Raw genomic sequence first — 18,585 nt, 5'->3', positions numbered from 1 at the left:
GACTTTCCTACACCAGTTTTATTTAAAACACAAATAAGTATTTCTCTTTCTATAATGGCAAATGGTTCAAATAATGCTGAACATGAATCATTGACTAATACAAGGGCTTTAAATATGAAACAAAATTATTTTTTAAAAAAGAAAAAGAATAAAGGTTATATATACAAAAAGGATCTGGAATCAGCTGATTCCAAAAATGAAATGAGTTTATAAAATCTGGTGAAACCGGAACATTCCACCCCTGCTTTGGAGAAGGGCTATCATACAACATTCAGTCAGCTGAAGATGGATTGGTAGAGGTGTGTCTATACATAAATTTCAAGTCATTTTTGCTTGTGCAGAATCATCCAGATCTTCCCAAGACTGAATGGGCAGTCCTGTGGCTTTCTTCCTTTTCCATATTCCCAAACAAGGCTATATGAAGTTCAACTCTTGATGAGCCGCTTACAACAGCAGTTCCTTAGGAGCCAACGTGACAGGTGGTTTAGATTTCCCTTTGAGAAACAAAACTGGCCACCTACAGCAAAGTATCAAAATGGACAAGTCCTTCTTTTCTCCTCCTTCAGATTATGTACAATGTCTCCTTTCAAGACTCTCATCCTCATCATTCTTGTTCCTTCACAAGTCTAAACCTTGAGGTGATATGAAGGAGACCAACATCAAGAAAAGAAAATTCAATTCAGAAATGAAGAAAACTGGAAGGCATACAATACACCCCCAGAGCATCTCAATATCCCTGCTACAGTACAATTCAGTGTACTGCTACGGTCCGTAGACAAATATTGGCAGCTTGAATGAGTTCGTTTTTTTTTAATCCTGTGGTGCATAAAGGGCACCAAATAAATATTGGGCAAGAGGAGCTTGCTAGGAGAGTTAGAAATAAAAAATTAACCAATTTTTGTCCCTGTGATAATTCAATGCCAACAGGAGGCAAGTACTGAAGAAGGGACAACTTTCATCCTAAAAAAGAATTCCTCTAATCATGTTACCATCTCTTATAAAGAATCCAGGGAATCCCAAGTAGAAAATTAGTTTCAGAGGACCCCTGAGGCACTTTAAAGCCTTTAAAAAAATTACAGTAATAATAAGTTAGCTATTGCTCTTCAGAGGCTTACAGAGCAGCTGAAGCATCAAAATCAGGTCCAAAGAGTTATGTCCGTATTTCAGGTTTCTTGAGCTGCTCAGCCCTCTTTAAAGCTTAGTTGTATCTCCAAATACCTTTAAAAAGACATACAATATAACACAGAGTGAGTGGGGTTTTTTGTTTAGTGGTAGCATGAAATTTGGTCCACAATGGTAGCAGCTGTCTTCGTCCAAACTTAGATAATATTAAGTACATTAAGACAATACATAAAAGAAAGAATACAACAAAAAGGAAAACAGCCAAAACTGACAAACACCTCAAGGAGTCACTAGGTTCTCTTGTACCCTTTTCATTTGGATCTCCCTCAGTCACTTTTTTTGTGGAGAAAAGAGTATTAAATAACTTTTTTCTGAAGGATGCTAAATGATGTGGGGGGAAAAAATGGTTATCAAGGGACTGGAAAAATCTGACCCCAAAGAATCCAGGACACATTACAGATAATTCAGAGGTATACTTCTGATTTGGGGCAAATTTGAGACTAAAGAAATGATCACTTCAGGTAAATGTTAAAATAGATACAATAGATGAAACTAAGTCCAGTTTTTGGTGAGTTTTTTTTTTTTTTTTTTTTTTTTTTTTAAGTGTTCTCACTACCACCTTCAGCTGTCAATCATTTCTGAGAGCTCAAGCAGAAGGTCATCTTCATCTTTCCCAGGATCCAGGTCAATCTCGGCTTCTAATTTGCCTCCTGAAATTTCCCATATTAGTTTCTCAAAATCATCCTCCACAGAGAGTGGGGGCTTTCCTGTTGAGGCAGAGCTGAGCCGGCGAGTTTTCGTGACCATTTGGGATGAGGAAGGGCCAGATACTTCTGGGGGTAAGGAATCTGAAGAGGACTGGGTTGGAGGCAGCACAAAACTGTAAGAAAAATAGAAGGGATTATCAGAACTAATTGTGCCAGTTTTCATTGGTTAGCTCACCCACAGGTCTCAGGAATACAGAGTTAGCAAAAAATTATTTCTGAGGACACAAAGAATAAATGATTTCATTGTTTTGGAACCAAACATTTTCATAATTCTGAGTATAATTTAGCCAGGTATGAAAAACATCTTCTAGATAACGAGGCACCAATGGAGAAGAGCAATCCCAAATTTCATGCTTTCTTGCAGTTAACTTGAAGTTCAGATTTGTTCAGATGGGGCTAAACTGTAAAAACTTAGTTACTTATCCGTATCATTCTTGATAGAGTAGAAACAACAGTGGCCTAGAGTTTGGTTAAGAAGAATTACCTGTCTCTAGGTTTTTCTGTCTCAGGCATGGTGATTGGTTTGTCCTCAGAGAGGAGTGGGACAACAGCCTACAAAAGAGTAAAGTAATTCAGTGGAAAAGACAGGTTTTTATATTTGAGCATATTCATAACTATCATTCTTCTATTATTTATTTGCAATACTGGGGACTGAACCCAGGGCCTCACACATGTTCATCAAGTGCTCTACCCATTGCTGTTTATTTTGAAACAAGGTTTTGCTAAATTGCCCAAGCTGACCTCACACTTGGGATCCTTGGGCTTCAGTCTCTCCAGTAGCTAGGATTTCAGGTGTGCGCCACCTCATGTGGCCATCCTTCTTTTTTTCATGGTGCTAGAAATGGCACCTAGGGCCTTGAACAAGCTAGGTAAGTGCTCTACTACTGAGGTTCAGCCCCAGTCTAACAGTTATCATTATGTAAACTTGGGAATTCAAGAATCAATAATCCAAAGGTTGAGTGTACAAGGAAACCATATATCTTGCCACCTGAAAACTGGCTTTTAAAAATCCTGTCCTCCCATACTTCACAAATATCTGTAAATATCACAAAAACTTTAAATTTAAAATAGAGTAACAACCTAAACAACCTAAATGCTCAGGAAATGGCAGGAAGTGTTAAACATAGATATAGGCAGAACACAATGGGGAGTTTGTTTTTTCTACCACATAGTATATAGTACCTACCGCTAAGGTGGAACTTCTACTTACCACAGCTGCTTTTTTGGCTGGGCTTTCTTGCAGGACACTACTAGAACTGAGTGGCTTCACAGCTGCAATGACAGAAGGGTGCACCTCCACTGCCTTGCGTTTTGGGGCCAATTTGGGAGACGAAACAACTTTAACCACAGATGGCTTCACATTTACTTTGGGTTTAGCTATAAGAGAGAAAATATTAATAGCTAGAAAAATCTTTTTACATAAAAGTAATTCAGAATAAAGTAACAAAATTCCTTGAGTACTAGGAGTAACAAGAAAATATATAAATCCACACTGAAAATGATCCACTACATGTGTTTATTATGTAGACATACATTCTCAACCCCTTTTACTGGCTTTTGAATCTGTTATTATTCTATTCTTCAAAACCAGAGAAAAGATGTACCATAAAGTTTTGGACAAAGTTTTCAAACTTGGTAATTTTGATGTCCTAAAGCAAGACATACTATAGAAAACACTCACCTTTACCCCTTTTTTCCAAAGTCTGTGCTGCACATTTCACATTCAATATGGAGTCTCCAATCCCTGAAGTTTCTACCTCCACCTTCTGGGATGACTTTGTGGGAAGCCGCTTGGTTAGCTGCCGTGTGAGGCCTGACATGGCAGTGAGCACTGGTTTTTCCACCCCTTGGGTATTGCAAGAGGCTGAATCTCCTCGGAGGGGCGTCAAAACTGATTTTTCCTTTTGTGAACCTCCCCGCTCCTGCTGTTTCTGCATGTGTTTCTCTCTCATGGTCTCACATTTCTTAACTGGAATTTTAGTGATATCAATTCCCATAGTTTCATCTGGAGCCTATGAACAAATTTAAATGACGGAATTAAAATTTAGTACCTTTAATAATCTAAGCTTGTTATTTATAAAGTATTGAGTTAAAATGTAAATTAAGCAGATTGTAACATGATATAGAACCTAGAGAAAACTCTTTGATATTACATAGGGAACATGCTGCTAAAGATGAAAGGTTAAAACTGAAGATGTATGCAACAGTAAAAAAAAAAAAAAAAAAAAAACCCACATTATATAGGCTAGACAACCATGACCCCAAGTCAAATACTAATGCCTACTAAATAATCACCTTTACAAAAGACCTAAGCACAAAAATATTACTTTATAAAACAAAATCTAAGCGCCCAGAAAGATTATATGCATAGCAGAATATTTTTATGTAGTCAATAAATATAAATATCTTAAAAATTCACTAATATGGTAAAGCGAGTCTGCAAAATGACAGTAGAATTCTACATCATGTTCTAAACATGAATTAAACATTAATAAACTCATACACACACACACACACACACACAAACACACATATATATATATAACAAAAAACTTAAAGGAAATCCCTGAAAAATTTAATGGTGGTTACATCTGGGTCGGACAATTATAGGATTTGTTAATTCCTTTTTCTCTTTTTATGAGATGGGCCTCACTATGTGTCCAGGCTGGCTTCCAACTCTTGAGCTCAAGTGATCCTTCTGCCTCAGCCTGCTGAGTAGCTGGGACCACAGGCACAAGCTACTGCACCTGGCTTGTTCTTTCTTTTAAAAAAGAAAAGTTTCTCAGCTGGGCATGGTGGCACACACCTGTAATCCCAGCAGCTTCGGAGACAGAGTCAGGAGGATCACAAGTTCAAAGCCAGCCTCAGCAACTTAATGAGACACTTAGCAACTCAGTGAGAACCTGTGTCTAAATAAAATATAAAAAGGGTGGGGATGTGGTTCAGTGGTTAAGCACCCATGTTCAATCCCCAGTATCAAGAAAAAAAAAAAGAAGAAAGAAAAGTTCCTCAAGATCTGTACAATGTGTAGCATTATTCTCAAAAGCAAGAGAAAAACCTCAGTTTAAAAAATATTAATGGCCAACAACAACAACAAAAAAATTTATAAGGGCAAAGAACATTGACATACAGAAAACTATAGGAAATGTGCAGAGAAAATTAAAAGCATACCTGAAGTTTCGGTGAAATGTTAAACAGACATTAATTATAATCTGAAACTAAAACATTTTACCATTCATCTAGCCTTCACCATAAAAAAAAACAACAACTGCAAAACAATCTTAAATTTACTCACCTCATTAGCCTCAGCTCCTATAGCACTGGTCTGAGAAGCAACTTCACTTCCTTCCTCAAGTTTCTTCTCTTCTTTCATACCTATATTCACATTAAAGACATCATCAGGTCTACCATTTTGGCTGCAACTTTGTGAAAGTTGAAGTTAAACTTTTGTTAATGGGAATAATGATAAAATATGATAAAGAAAACGAGATAAAAAACCCACTGGTCTTATAAATTCTCAAAATGCACATTAAAGTATTGAAGGTCTACACAGTCCAACTATAAACAAATAGCTTAGATTCTTTGAATCCAGTGCTTTTCAAAGTTATCTGAACAAAGTTTTCAAAGAACTTCTATGAAGATCCCAGGGGCACACTGTTTTTTCTGGAATAGTATTTGGGGAAGTGGCACTACACACCTGTTCTTTTGGTGATTCTAAGTAGCCGCCTTGACCCTGGGGCAGGCTCAGGGTGAGGCTGGGAGCTGGTGCTGCTCTCGGTGTTCTGCTGCACCCTTAGTGCCTTCTCCAGTTTAATTTCTTCTAGAGTCTTAATGTGTACCTCCTGCACAGACTTTGTTCTACCTGCAGGTTCCTCTGATTGTCCTTTGCTGATAACTATGGGTGGCAAAACCACTGCTTTTTTAACTTCACTATCAGTCTTTAGCTTGATGCAAGTGGCATCCTTTTTGCTTTTTTGTCTCTCTGTTTCCTGCTGCCGATGTTTTTTTTCAGCCAGGACCTCAGAGAAGGTTTTGATTCGGATGGTGGAGGAGCTTCTTGTTCCTGAAATAGAATCATCAGCTTTTGAAGGTACTTCTGTCTTGAGTTTAGTTTGCAATTCTCCACGTTTTTGACTGGCTCTTTCAAGGAGAATTTCTTCTAATGTCTTCACATGGATTTCACCAGCTTTATTAACTCTCTCTGTTTTAGAAAAAATCATGTCATTATACTTCGAATGTATCTCTTAAGATTTCTTTACTCTAGGATTAAGACAGTTCAACAGAAAGGTATCATTTAGGTAGGCAATTAAAAGGATCAAGAGTATAACATTAGTTTCACTCTCAATTTTAAATTAGTGGCCAGTAGTGGAGCACTCCTCTTATCCCAGAAACTCAGGAGGCTGAAGAAGGGGGATCACAAGTTCAAAGCCAGCCTCACCAACTTCAGACCATCTCTTAAAATAAAAAATTTAAAGGGATGGGGATTTGGCTCAGTAAAGGAGTGCCTGTGGTTTTAATGAGCAGTACCCCCTACCCCCCCCCCAATACAAATTCAGATTACTGTATATTTCAGGCAGTAGCCCTCAAAGAAAACTAAGGAGGTTAAAAATTTCTGATTTGTATTTCTACTAAGAAGCTAATCCCCAAAGAACCTGAAAACTATTTACTAGTTGAAGAAATGTGTTACTATAAATCTTATCAATAAAAAAGCAATAATTCTTCTATTCAAAGATATAAACCTGTACTGGACACTGTACTAGATAAGAAAGCAAAATATAACCTCTGCCCTAGTGTAGTTTTGAGTTTGACAGACCAATAATTAATCCAGCAAAAACAAAGTATGCTAATGGTAACTGCACACAACAAGAATGTCGACTGCTGTCCAGGAGCTAGTTGAGGGCAACTTCAGAAGAAGTGATATTTTAATACCTTTATTTTATTTATTTATTTTTATGTGGTGCTGAGGCTCAAAACCAGGGCCTCACATATGCTAAGTGAGCACTCCACCACTAAGCCACAACCCTAGCCGCAAAAAGAAGTGATATTTTAAGGATATTCTTTAAGGATAAAAAGGAAGTCACATAGGTGACAAGATGAGAATAATGAGAAACACTTATAAATTGGCACGCTATCCAAGAGCTTCTCCCCACACTACCCACCAAAGGCATAGACAGAGGGTTATTTAAGAAAGCAGAGGCACATTCAAGGGAGAATGTGGGCTAACATGAGAGAGAGAACCTTTAGGGGTAAAGCAAGGAATACACTCAAGCAAAAATGTGAGTCATCTTCAGAGGGAGAAATAGCCCTGAAGAAGTTAGTTTTAATGATATAGCAATCATTCTACATCTGTTTAAAACTAAAAAATAAATTTCACAAAAGTGCTTCTGAATTATGTGTTTAGGGCCTTTTGTTTTGGGTACTATGGACTGAACCCAGGAGCACTCTACCACTGAGCTATATCCCCAACCCCTTTTGAGATAGGATCTCGCTAAGTTGCCCAGGCTGGCCTTGAATTTGCAATCCCCCTGCCTCAAGTAGCAGGGATTATAAGCATATGCTACCATGCCCAGCTCTCTTTAGCTTTTTATATTACAGTTATAAATTCTTCCATTTCAAGATGGCAGATCTATCTTGGAATTACCACTTAAAGTAACAACATGAATGTGACATGGAGACCCGTTTCCCTTTCCTACCAAAATTTCACTGAAATGATAGAAGTTAAAATTAGAATAAATCTCTACTAATAAGAAAGGATGCCAATGGTAGAGTATAAATCTTGAAGAATTTAAGACAGAAAGCAGATATCTGAATTCAAAGAAAAATGGAAAAAGAAGAGTTAATGCAGAGGTGAGTCCTGTTCTTCCCAACAGAACCAAAATAAACTGTGAAATTTGGTTTAATTAGTATGAAAATCAAAAGTGGGGTGCTGAGATGGGATGTAGCTCAGTGGCAAAGTACCTGCCTATCATGCAAAGGCCATGGGTTCAATCTCCAGCATAGAGGTGGGATGGGAGAAGAAGCAACAGTGGGCTCAGAGATAACTATTAAGGTAGAAATTGAAGGACTGGGGCTAGGAATGTAGTTCAGTGGTAGAGCACTTGCCTAGCCTGAGTAAGGCCCTAGATTCTACTACCAGAAAAAAGAAACAGAGAAAAGGAAAAAAACAAAGAGAAATTAATTAATCAATTTTAGAACTGCCAATAGAATAGCTCAGTCAGTTATGACCTCTTCCTGAGAATTATTCCTTTTACTTTTTTTGTGTGTGTATGGTGCTGGGGATTGAACCCAGGGCCGTGTGCTGGGAATTGAACCCAGCCCGAATTACTCCTTTTAAAGAAGGAAAGTCTGGGCCAGTGAAAGAGTACTTGCCCTGGATTCAATCCCTAGCACCAGTGGAAAAGACAAGAAGAAGAAAAGAGGAATCTACTCAAGATATGAAGATATCAGGGTTGGAGAGAAGTAAGGCATGAAAATTATAGACTTTTACAAGTATGAAACGGAAAAGCAGAGTTGGGAAGAGAAAAGCAAGAAAAGGAAAAATGTTTCTCTGAAAGTGAAAAAAATCTTTGCATGCCTATAATCCCAGCAACTAGGGAGGCTAAGGCAGGAGGATCACAAGTCTAGGCCAGCCTTAGCAACTTGAGAGAGACCCTGTCTCAAAAAAAAAAAAAAAAAAAAAAAAAGGCCAGGGGATGAAGCTTAGTGGTAGAGCAGGACACCTGGGTTCAATTCCCTAGTACTGCAAAAAAAAAAAAGTCTTATTGTGGCAATTGCCACAATAAGATCCCCAGCTTTCCGGCCTGCAATCCGTATAGGTGGGTGTTTTAGTATACCTCCTCTACTTGACCAGACATAAATCAAGCCTCCCACTCAGAAGAGAGGATTACTCTGGAAAATCGCCTTTAGAACAAAGAAACTTAGCCCAGCCTTTTAACTACAGAAAAACATCATCAAAAATAAAATAAACTTAGCATGAAGCCAAAACAATACATTCATACAAATGTTAAAAACAGATTCAGGGTTGGGGATATCATTCAGTAGAATACTTGCCCAGTATACATGAAGTCCTGGGTTCCAATACCCAGCACCCAAAAACAAAATCCTAGATTCAAATCAGAAACCCTAGAGCAACTTGAAATTAGACTGTGAAAAAAGGAAAAATGAGAGAACAAAAGTCTAAATACTGAAAATTAGATGAGGCTGGTCCCAAATCAGCCATTTAGAACAAGGCAGGCAAACTATATGCTGGAGGCCAAATCTGACCACCTCCTAATTTTGTAAATTAAGTTTGTCAGAACAAATCCACACTCATTCATTTACACATTACATATGGCTACTTTCGTACTACAATGGCGTGGAACAGTGGACCACAAAACTTAAATTATTTTTGTTTCGTTTTTTTGCAGTGCTGGAGATTAAACTCAGGGCCTCACACATGCTAAGAAAGCACTTACCACTGAGATAACCCAACACAAAGCCTAAAATATTTACTACATGACACTTTACAGAAAAAATATTTTGTTAATCCTGATCTACAATACAATAAAGCCAAACAAAGTTCATAGAGGGTGAGAGGAAAAACAAAGGGATGGAAAGTATAAAGACAACATCAAGAGACATGGGAAGCATATGAACAAAGTTCTAACATCTTTTCTTATTTTTTGGTACCCAGGGGTGCTTAACCACTGTGCCACATCCACAGCCCATTTTATTTTTTATTTAGAGACAGGGTCTCACTAAGTTATTTGGGGTCTTGATAAATTGCTGAGGCTGGCTCTGAACTGGTGATCCTCCCATCCCAGCCTCCTGAGCCACTGGGATTATAGGTGTGTGTCACTGTGCCCAGTTCCAACATCTTTCATATGAAAACCAAAAACAAAGATGCAGAGGTCATACTCAAAAGAAATCAGAAGAATGTTTTCTAGAATTAAAAAAACAAGTTCTTAGATGCAATGAGCTCAATGAATACTGTTCAGAACGAACAAAAAGGATGTATTTAGGTCCACTTCAGTGAAGTTGCAATGTATTAGGCAGGAAGAGAAAAAAAAAAAAAATCCTAAAGATTTCTGCTGAATGAATTTAGGTTATCCAAAAAAGAATAATGTCCAATGTCAGACTCTTTTTATGATGCTAGTATAACATTAATATTCAAATCTGATAATGGAATGAAAAGAAAAAATATAGACTATCATCATTCATAAATACTGATGTTAAACTTACACAAAAAGTATCACACATATAAATCTTGCAATTTGTAAACAAAACAAAACAAAAACCCCAAAACCAAAAACAAATACTGGAGAGTGGGAGGTGTAATTCAGTGGTACAGCACTTGGCCAGCATTTATGAGGCCCTAATTTTGATTCCCAGCACTACATCCAAGAAAGCTGGATGGTTGAGTGCATGAATGTTCATTTCATTATACTTTAAATTGTACATGTATACACAAATCTTATGTAGTTATGTCACACAATTTTTAAAAATATTATTGTATAGAAAGAATATAAGAGAAAAAATTAAAATTACCTACAACCTCAAGGTACAGATAAAATCAGTATTAACATTTTGATGTTGTATTTTTAGTGGGGGATCCTTCCCTCCTCCCAGTTCTAGGGTCAGTCAAACCCAGGATCTAACACATGCTAAGCAAACACTTTATCTCTGAGCCACATTTCTAGCCACTTTTTTCCAGTTATTTTCTATGGCATGTACTTACTATGCCATACAATCATGCACATCATAATCATCTTATGAGTCTTATGACTTATGAGTACCTGTGGCTTCCTCATTATTTGAACCAGCTGACATGCCTAGTCGCTCCTTCAAAGATTTGGAAACTTGCACTACAAAAAGACAAAATTTCAAACTCAAAAGTTGAACAGAGACTTTTTATATTCAAATATTTTTTCAAAGTTCATGAATTAAGCTATAGTTCTAATGCAATTAAAAAAACTCAAGGTCTTAAAATTTTTCTTCTCCATAGAGCAGACTTATATAAACCCTGAATTCCCTAGAGCATTTTGTAAAATTTCAAAAAAATTTCTTTATACCTCAAAAGCAAAAACTACTGAATTCAGGGAAATAATTCTGTTACTGTACACTTTCTAAATGTTTTGGTACCAGGCATGGGAATACACGCCTGTAATCCCAGCGACTTGGGAGGCTGAGGCAGGAGGATCCTAAGTTTGAGACCAGCCTCAGCAACTTAGTGAAGTCCTAAGGAAGTTAGCAAGACCAAATATCAAAAATAAAAAGGGCTAGGGATGTAGCTCAGTGGTAAAGTGCCGCTGGTTTCAATCCTCAGTACCAAAACAAAAAACACAGTAACTTCCACTTGCTTTGAGTTCTTAAGAAAGCCCCCCAAAGAAGTTAGAAGCAAATGCAAATAAATTTCTTAAAAAAAAAAAAATATATATATATATATATACACACACACATACACTTTAGTTGTATTTGAACACAATATCTTTATTTATTTATTTATTTTTATGTAGTGCTGAGGATTGAACCCAGCACCTCGCATGTACTAAAAAAATAATAATTTATATGAACAAAAGGATGAAGAACCACAGCTGTTAACATTATAACAAGGGTAATTACACATGTATACACACGCACACCAACACACACACCCCATGTATTAAAACAGAGGTACCTACCTTTTTTTGGTGTTTTCTCAAGGTTGGTTTCTGGAGCTTCAACTTTCTTCCCTAGCCTCTGTGCAAGGCTCCGCTTTAATGGGGGATCATTGTCACCACCTACAAATAGGGGGAACTTGTGGAGGTCAAAAAATGCAAGCAAAAAGAGACAATGATGACTACTTCTGACAAGTTTTCTCCATTTGCATGGTATGTTTGTTCACTAGCTTCCCAAAACTCTATGTTGGAGAAAGAATAAAAGTCCCAGAAAGAAAAGGTAAGGGACAAAAACCTGAAATGCATAAAAGAATATTTACTGAGTAACTAACATACTTGATCACACAATGTACTGATCCTATGAAGAACCACAAGCCCTGGTGAGGCTGAAATTTAGAACCAGGAATGTGAAAAACCATCACAAAAAAATCTTAGCTGGCCAAATGCTAAATCCATAATAAATTCACCTGAATATGACCTTAGGAAAGTTATTTAAGCCTTACTAAGTTTATGCTGAATGCATAAAATATTTGCTGGCATTTATTAAGTGCCAGTATTAATGCCTAGTTTCCTCATGGTGCTGAGGAATAGTTGAAAGTGTACACTTAACAAATCCACATCAAATATCATATTTCATTCATAAGGCTTGATATAATCACTCAAAAAAGTTTTTTTTTTTTTTAAATTACTTAGGGTGATATCTGCATAACTGAGTCAATCAAAATCACACTTTCTGACTGAAAACTTGAAATGCTACTAAGTTCAGAACAGTTTTGAAGACAGGGCAGTGAGAAGAGTATGGAAGAAAACAGAATGGAGACAAGGTTTCTACTTTTTGTTGGTACCTAGGAATGATGATGCATTATAATAGATAATGATGGTGCATTATAATAGATATAAAGTAATGTTGTATTCATCACTGTTTTTTAAACCTAATACTTTCTACAAAGTTGGTCAAGGCCAACAATCTAATTAAATTTTAACACTTTAAATTCTGAGTTTAATAAAAGGTATAATACACACATAAAAAAATGAGGAAATTTTGTAAGTGCTTTTAGCTAAGAACACAGGGGGCCCAGCAAATCAATTTCAATAGGATATGAGTTTAGAGAAGTTCTATTATCATGCTTATGAACACGCAAACAAAAAACAAAAGATATGCACAAGATTCATCTTACCCATTGAAAATTTTCGTTTTCCCAGTCTCTCAGTAAGACTCAATCTAACCAAGGGTTCTTCTCCTGAAATGCCAAAAATAGAATTCTCTACTACTAGCCAAGTTTTCAGTACTTAATAACTACTAATAATGGGTACAAAGCATATTCTGACATGTACAAAGTATATTATCACCCCGCCCCAGAATTGTCCTGAAAATCAGGTCTCAAGTCTTAAGGAAATCTATCACATTGAACAATAACAACAACAAAAAAAAAACCAATTTTAATAATTTTAAGCAGTCAAATGCACAGCCCAAATAAAAGCCAACAGCACAGTTTTAATTATTAACAGCAACCAAGTATAATACAAATTATGTTCCAATTGGTTACAGAGTCCAAGCTTTTTACTTTTTTTTTTTTTTAATCAGGGTTTGAACCTAGGGATGTTTAACCACTAAGCCACATTCCCAGCACCTCCCCCTTTTTAAATTTTTTATTTTGAGACAGGGTCTCACTAAGTTGCTGAGGTTGGATCACAAGTTATCCTCCTGCCTCAGCCTCCCGTTGCTGGGATTATAGGTGTGCACCACCATGCCCATCCCAAGCTTTACTTTTGCTTTGGCACTTTGATAAGCTATATTATATAACCTTCTTTTATCACCCCACCATGTAAGATTTCTTTCCTCTAATTTTTGGTTATTTGGCATAAATTTAAGTGTACCTATTATACTGCAATTTATTCCTTACTAGATTTTAAACTGTTGAGTGAAAAGACTTGTGTTTTTTGTAACTCAAAGCATTTATTACAATTATTTACCCACAATAAGAAGTCAATAAATTAGCTGAATGAATATAAACAGTAAGTGTATAAATTAAATATAAATAAATGTGAGGATGGCTTAATTAAGTATTTCTACCTTTTAAATGGTAGAGCCAAATGTACTTCTTTTTATCCTTATATCTGATCAGTACACTAAAGTCTTCATGCAAATCCATAAAAGGTAAAAAAATTCCTAAAGATTCTTCATTCCCAATGACTGCATTAAAGTAAAAGGCCAACAACTCTCAGATCTACCTATACCTTACCTTGTTTGTTTGACAGAGTTACTGTCCTCACCACAGTCCGAACATTCTCTTTTTCGGGACCTGGAATAGGCTGAGGTTGGAGTAAAAGACTGGAAACTCCTGCAGAACCTTCTAAATAAGGAAGGTCAAAGAATGGCAAATAATTTGTGGAAAATAAAGATATCATAAGTAAAAAAAAAAAAAAAATTGTCTTTATGACTAGTTAAGTTCAATACTGACTGCTATACGATACAAATCAATCACTTTTCTGTACCTGTCTGCCCAGTGAAATGGCGTAATGTTAGGGAAAGGCTTGGATACAATGTGAAAATAAAATATAAAATAAATTTATATAACTCAAATCTATGAGGCACTCAACCTACTTTTATTTACTGGTAAGGCTACAAGTATTCTAAAGTTAATCTCAGAAGTATATCAACCATCAGGTATATCAATTTAACCTTTCCATCTAAAATCATTAAACACAACTCAAGGTTCTTATAGAATAAGCTTTAATATGATAGTTTTTAGAACCAACCATCTTTTTCTCTATATACATTTCACATCTTATCTAAAACTTTTAGGGTTGGAAATATATATTCACCAGACTGAGAGAAGCTCCAGAAGAAAACCCAGCAACTCTCAAGGAAACACTCTTCTATCACAAAATGAAATTTTTGCCTTCTTTTTTTGGGTGACATGGGGATTGAACTCAGGGGTGCCCTACCACTGAGCTATATCCACAGCCATTTTTATTTGTCATTTTGAGACAGGGTCTCACTAAATTGCTTAGGGCCTCACCAAATCGTAGAGGCTGTCCTGCTCCTGTTTCAGTCTCCCAAGTCACTGGGATTACGGGACTGCACCAGCTCTTCTAATTTTTCACTTTCATATACAGTCTTGCTAGGTTGCTAAGACTGGCCTCAAACTTGCAATCCTCCTGCCTCAGCCTCCCAAAGAGCTGGCAATACAGGACTGCGATCAGCATGTTTGCTCTCTTAAGATGGTCCATTTTTTCCCTCTCAACTTATAAATAATATGGTTCTTATATGGTATTCTTTAGAGCTATGCTTGCCAAGATACACAGGATTTTTTAGGTTACTACATTTGTCTAGCTCTGGACAGTTAGCATTGAGACACTGCTGCAAATAAGTCTGTTATACTTAAAACAAGCCACATGACTCAAAATCTATTTGCTCATTTTTGCTGTTGCTTCAAAAAGAGGTAACATACTTGTAAAACCAAACTGTGCCCACACTTTTGTGACTTACCACCTTGCTTCTTAGATTTTTCTTTCATTTTCTTTGATTTAATTTCCTCAAGAGTTTTTATTCCGAAATTCAAACATTCCCCTGAAAAACCAAAATGTACATCACATGAAGAACTAGAGCACGGAAGACATTAAAATATTTCTTTAATGAATGACTAGGAGAAAATATGTTTATATAGTATGGGGGAGAAAATAGAGAGACCCATAACTGAACTGAATTTCAAAAGTAATCACAATAGTCTGGACATATTTCAACAGTGCTAAAAGATTTATCAACAACAAAGCCTCTTCTTACCTTGCTTTAAAGTGACCCCAGGTTTTCGAGCAGAAGTTACTCGTAATCCATTATGAACTTCAGGAGTTGGTTGCAGGGTAGGTGTTTTAGTTTCATCACCCTCCTCAGAAAACTGGTCTGTACGTCAACAATGAGGACAAATTTATGATTTAAATCAGACTTAGAGCATTAACTCTCATTCTGTACAATTTAATACATGACTCTGGCTGCTTATTTGCCTTTATTAAAGAAAAACCTAAAACCTACCATCATCATCTTCATCATCATCTGCAGCATTGATTACAACTGGTGGATGTGTGGGGCTAGGGACGTTTTCAGAACTTTCTACTTTCATAACACTCCGCAGCTGAGGGGAGGGATTAGACTGGACAGACAATTTGTTCTGCTGAACTGTGAGCTGGCTCGTCTTCACTTCTTCTTCTGATGATTCAGACACAGTGGGCAATACAGCTAAATATACAAAACCAGTCAAATTAAAAATTATGATAAGTTTGATACATATTTCCCTAAGACTTTTTTAAAAAAATATCTTTATTTTACATTTATGTGGTGCTGAGGATCGAACCCAGTGCCTCGTGCATGCTAGGCGAGCACTCTACCACTGAGCCACAACTCCAGCCCCAAGACTTTTTAACCTAATTTTCCTATTTAGGTTTTGAACGTGCAGGGATGAAAAAAAATGGAGTTTTAGCCAATAATTCTTCACTATATTGAAACACAGTGGAAACTCATAAATCAAAAGACTGGATGTATAGCAGTGGTTTGCAAATTCTATCCATTTAATTTTAAAATTAAGGTTCTAACAGGGTACAGTGGTGCATGCCTGTAATTCCAGCTACGTGTGAGGCTGGGGCAAGTGCTAGAAAGTTTGAGGTCACTTGGGCAAGCTTGAGAGACCCTGTCTCAAATAAGGGCTGTAGATGTAACTCAGTAGTAGAGTGCTCTTGGGTTCAATCTCTAGTACCACCACCACCATCAAAAGGGGGGGGGGGTGTAGAAAAGACTGATCCTATTTTTTGCACCTAATTAGACATGAAAAGATGTAGCCATAAAATTTTAATCACATAGCAAATGTGGCTATTTATTTATTTATTTATGCATGCATTATTGAACACTGAACCCCAGGACTTAGTGCATGCCAGGCAAGTGCTCAACCACTGAGCTATACCCCCAGTCATGGATGTGCCTTTTTAATGGGCAATAATTCCAGAAGGAAATTACTTTAAAGGGGACTTTGGAAAGAAATGCCAGATTTCTGGAGAATATATATTTTATTATAGCTGATAGTTTAGGGCATGGTTGGCAAACTTTTTCTATAAAGAGCCCAACTCTTCTAGGCCTTGTGGGCCATATGGTTGCTGTCTCAACTATTCAACTCTGCAGGGGTAGCATAAAACCGGCCAAACAAAATATGTAACTGAATGGACAAGGCTGCATTCTATAAATGTTTTACAAAATAGACTGAAGACCAGACTTGCCATCCCCTGTGGAATGAAGTTTCTTTTGAGAATCTATATGACCCCTCTATGGATCTGGTAAGAGAATGAGAACTAAAGCAAGCTATAGGAATCTAATCTGGCATGCCAAGAAACATTTGGTTCTATGACTATGTACAAATAATCTAACCTTAATAAGGTTCAGTTTCCTCATCTGCAAAGTGGAAATAATACTACTTTCTCACTAGACTGAAAGAAGGCAATGTATAAAAAGTACTTTGTGTAGTGTGTATAGTAGGCATTCATTTAATAATATATATTCTTTTAAAACTAAAAACTCATCTCACTTTTGCTTGGAGGTAGAAACAGGCCATCAACATAACGTCCTCTATTGTGATGGAAAGCGCAGTTCAGTTTTTGACATCCCATTGGTTGATTTTCCCAATAACAAGGAATTTCACTGCGTTTTTTCTGTAAGAGACAAAGACACATTGTTTTCAAATAAAGAACAAAGGGAATCCTGTATTAATCCAGTAATTTGTTTTCTGGACAATGTTAACACAAGGTATAAAAATCTGAGACGTGAGGGGCTGGGATTGTGGCTCAGCAGGCCTAGCACGTGCAAGGTGCTGGATTCAATCCTCAGCACCACAAATAAATAAATAAAATAAAATTATTTTTTAAAAAAATCTGAGGCATGAGAAATGATTTTTAGCAAAAAGTAGAGAGGTTGCTGAAAGTGACATAGTTTAGACATAGTAGTGAGATGGAAGGAACAGGAGTACAGTTTATCTGCTAATGTTTCCTTCTTGCCCTCATCCTGAAATCTCTAAAGAAGTAGGATAATATAGTAAGTACCTAAGAATATAAAATCAAAGATAACAGGGTTTTCATCTCTATTATGTTAATGTTAGCCATGTGACCTGGAACAATTTAATGCCTCTCAACTTCACTTTCCTTAGCTATAAAATGGGAATGTGATAGTAGCTAAATAATACTCTCAACTTCACTTTTCTTAGCTATAAAATGGGAATGTGATAGTAGCTAAATAATGTTTTATTTTTTTAAATGAAGATTAAATGAAATAATGTATGTGAAGCACCTAGTACACAGAATCAAGTCAATGAACTGCAATTATTATTTGAAGATGTAATTTCAAGGTTCTTAGAAAATTTTTCATTCTTGATTTCTCAAAGGCAGGCACATATAACTTACTAAGGATGGTATGTATTCTTCCAAGCCACCTCACTGTTATAAAAGAGAACTGGGGGAGAAGAATATCTGCAGGGTTGGGGTGTAACTCAGTGACAGACTATCTGCCTAGCATGCATAAGGCCCTTGGTTTAATCCCCAGCACCAATGTGGGGAATGTTCAAAGTAACATCATTTGTAATAGTTTAATTTCACAGGGTCCAAGGATAGACTGTTGATTCTCATGAATTATTTAAATAGCTATGTTCTATGAAGTCACTGGGGACACTGAATTAGTGAACACTAAACCAATGCTTCTAAGGGAAATACAGGGTCAGTTTCCTATGATTCTCTGGTCACATCTTCATCAACCAATCAACACATAATCTAGTTCTCAGAGATGCAGCCAACTAAGTCTGTATAGAAATTTTAACAGGTCTGAGACTATTCTCCCTAGAAAGGCCTGTATGCATGGCTGGTCTTTGGCTGGCATCTGAAAATCCGGCCCTTAGAATGCCCCCAGTTAACTGATAATGGGGGGAGAGAAGAGGCTCAAACTGTGCTTAAACTGTCTGTGCAAATAATATGGTTTATGGTGAATAATGCTCCTTCCTGAGTCTAGAATTTTGGTACATGTTAGAAAACAA

At 36.7% G+C, this 18,585-nt stretch overlaps 1 protein-coding gene across 1 annotated transcript in view; it reads right to left on the bottom strand.

Moving 5' to 3' along the window:
• The window catches only part of Zc3h11a (zinc finger CCCH-type containing 11A), a 23,599-nt gene continuing 5,014 nt past the window's right edge, over positions 1 to 18,585 (bottom strand). Inside the window, exons 3-16 of the mRNA XM_015483885.2 lie at positions 17,095 to 17,218; positions 15,558 to 15,761; positions 15,312 to 15,428; positions 15,018 to 15,098; positions 13,768 to 13,878; positions 12,703 to 12,765; positions 11,549 to 11,647; positions 10,664 to 10,732; positions 5,587 to 6,090; positions 5,185 to 5,264; positions 3,571 to 3,901; positions 3,100 to 3,266; positions 2,374 to 2,441; positions 1 to 2,002 (exon numbers count right to left, since the gene is read on the bottom strand). Of these exons, the coding sequence (XP_015339371.1) occupies positions 1,744 to 2,002; positions 2,374 to 2,441; positions 3,100 to 3,266; positions 3,571 to 3,901; positions 5,185 to 5,264; positions 5,587 to 6,090; positions 10,664 to 10,732; positions 11,549 to 11,647; positions 12,703 to 12,765; positions 13,768 to 13,878; positions 15,018 to 15,098; positions 15,312 to 15,428; positions 15,558 to 15,761; positions 17,095 to 17,218 (2,277 nt within the window). The 3' untranslated portion in view covers positions 1 to 1,743. The remainder of the gene's footprint in view (positions 2,003 to 2,373; positions 2,442 to 3,099; positions 3,267 to 3,570; positions 3,902 to 5,184; positions 5,265 to 5,586; positions 6,091 to 10,663; positions 10,733 to 11,548; positions 11,648 to 12,702; positions 12,766 to 13,767; positions 13,879 to 15,017; positions 15,099 to 15,311; positions 15,429 to 15,557; positions 15,762 to 17,094; positions 17,219 to 18,585) is intronic.

This window comes from Marmota marmota, unplaced genomic scaffold (assembly GCF_001458135.2).
Source record: "Marmota marmota marmota unplaced genomic scaffold, marMar, whole genome shotgun sequence".
Classification (NCBI taxonomy): domain Eukaryota; kingdom Metazoa; phylum Chordata; class Mammalia; order Rodentia; family Sciuridae; genus Marmota; species Marmota marmota.
Note: the sequence above shows the minus strand (reverse complement) of the source record. Positions and strands in the feature narration are given on the sequence as shown.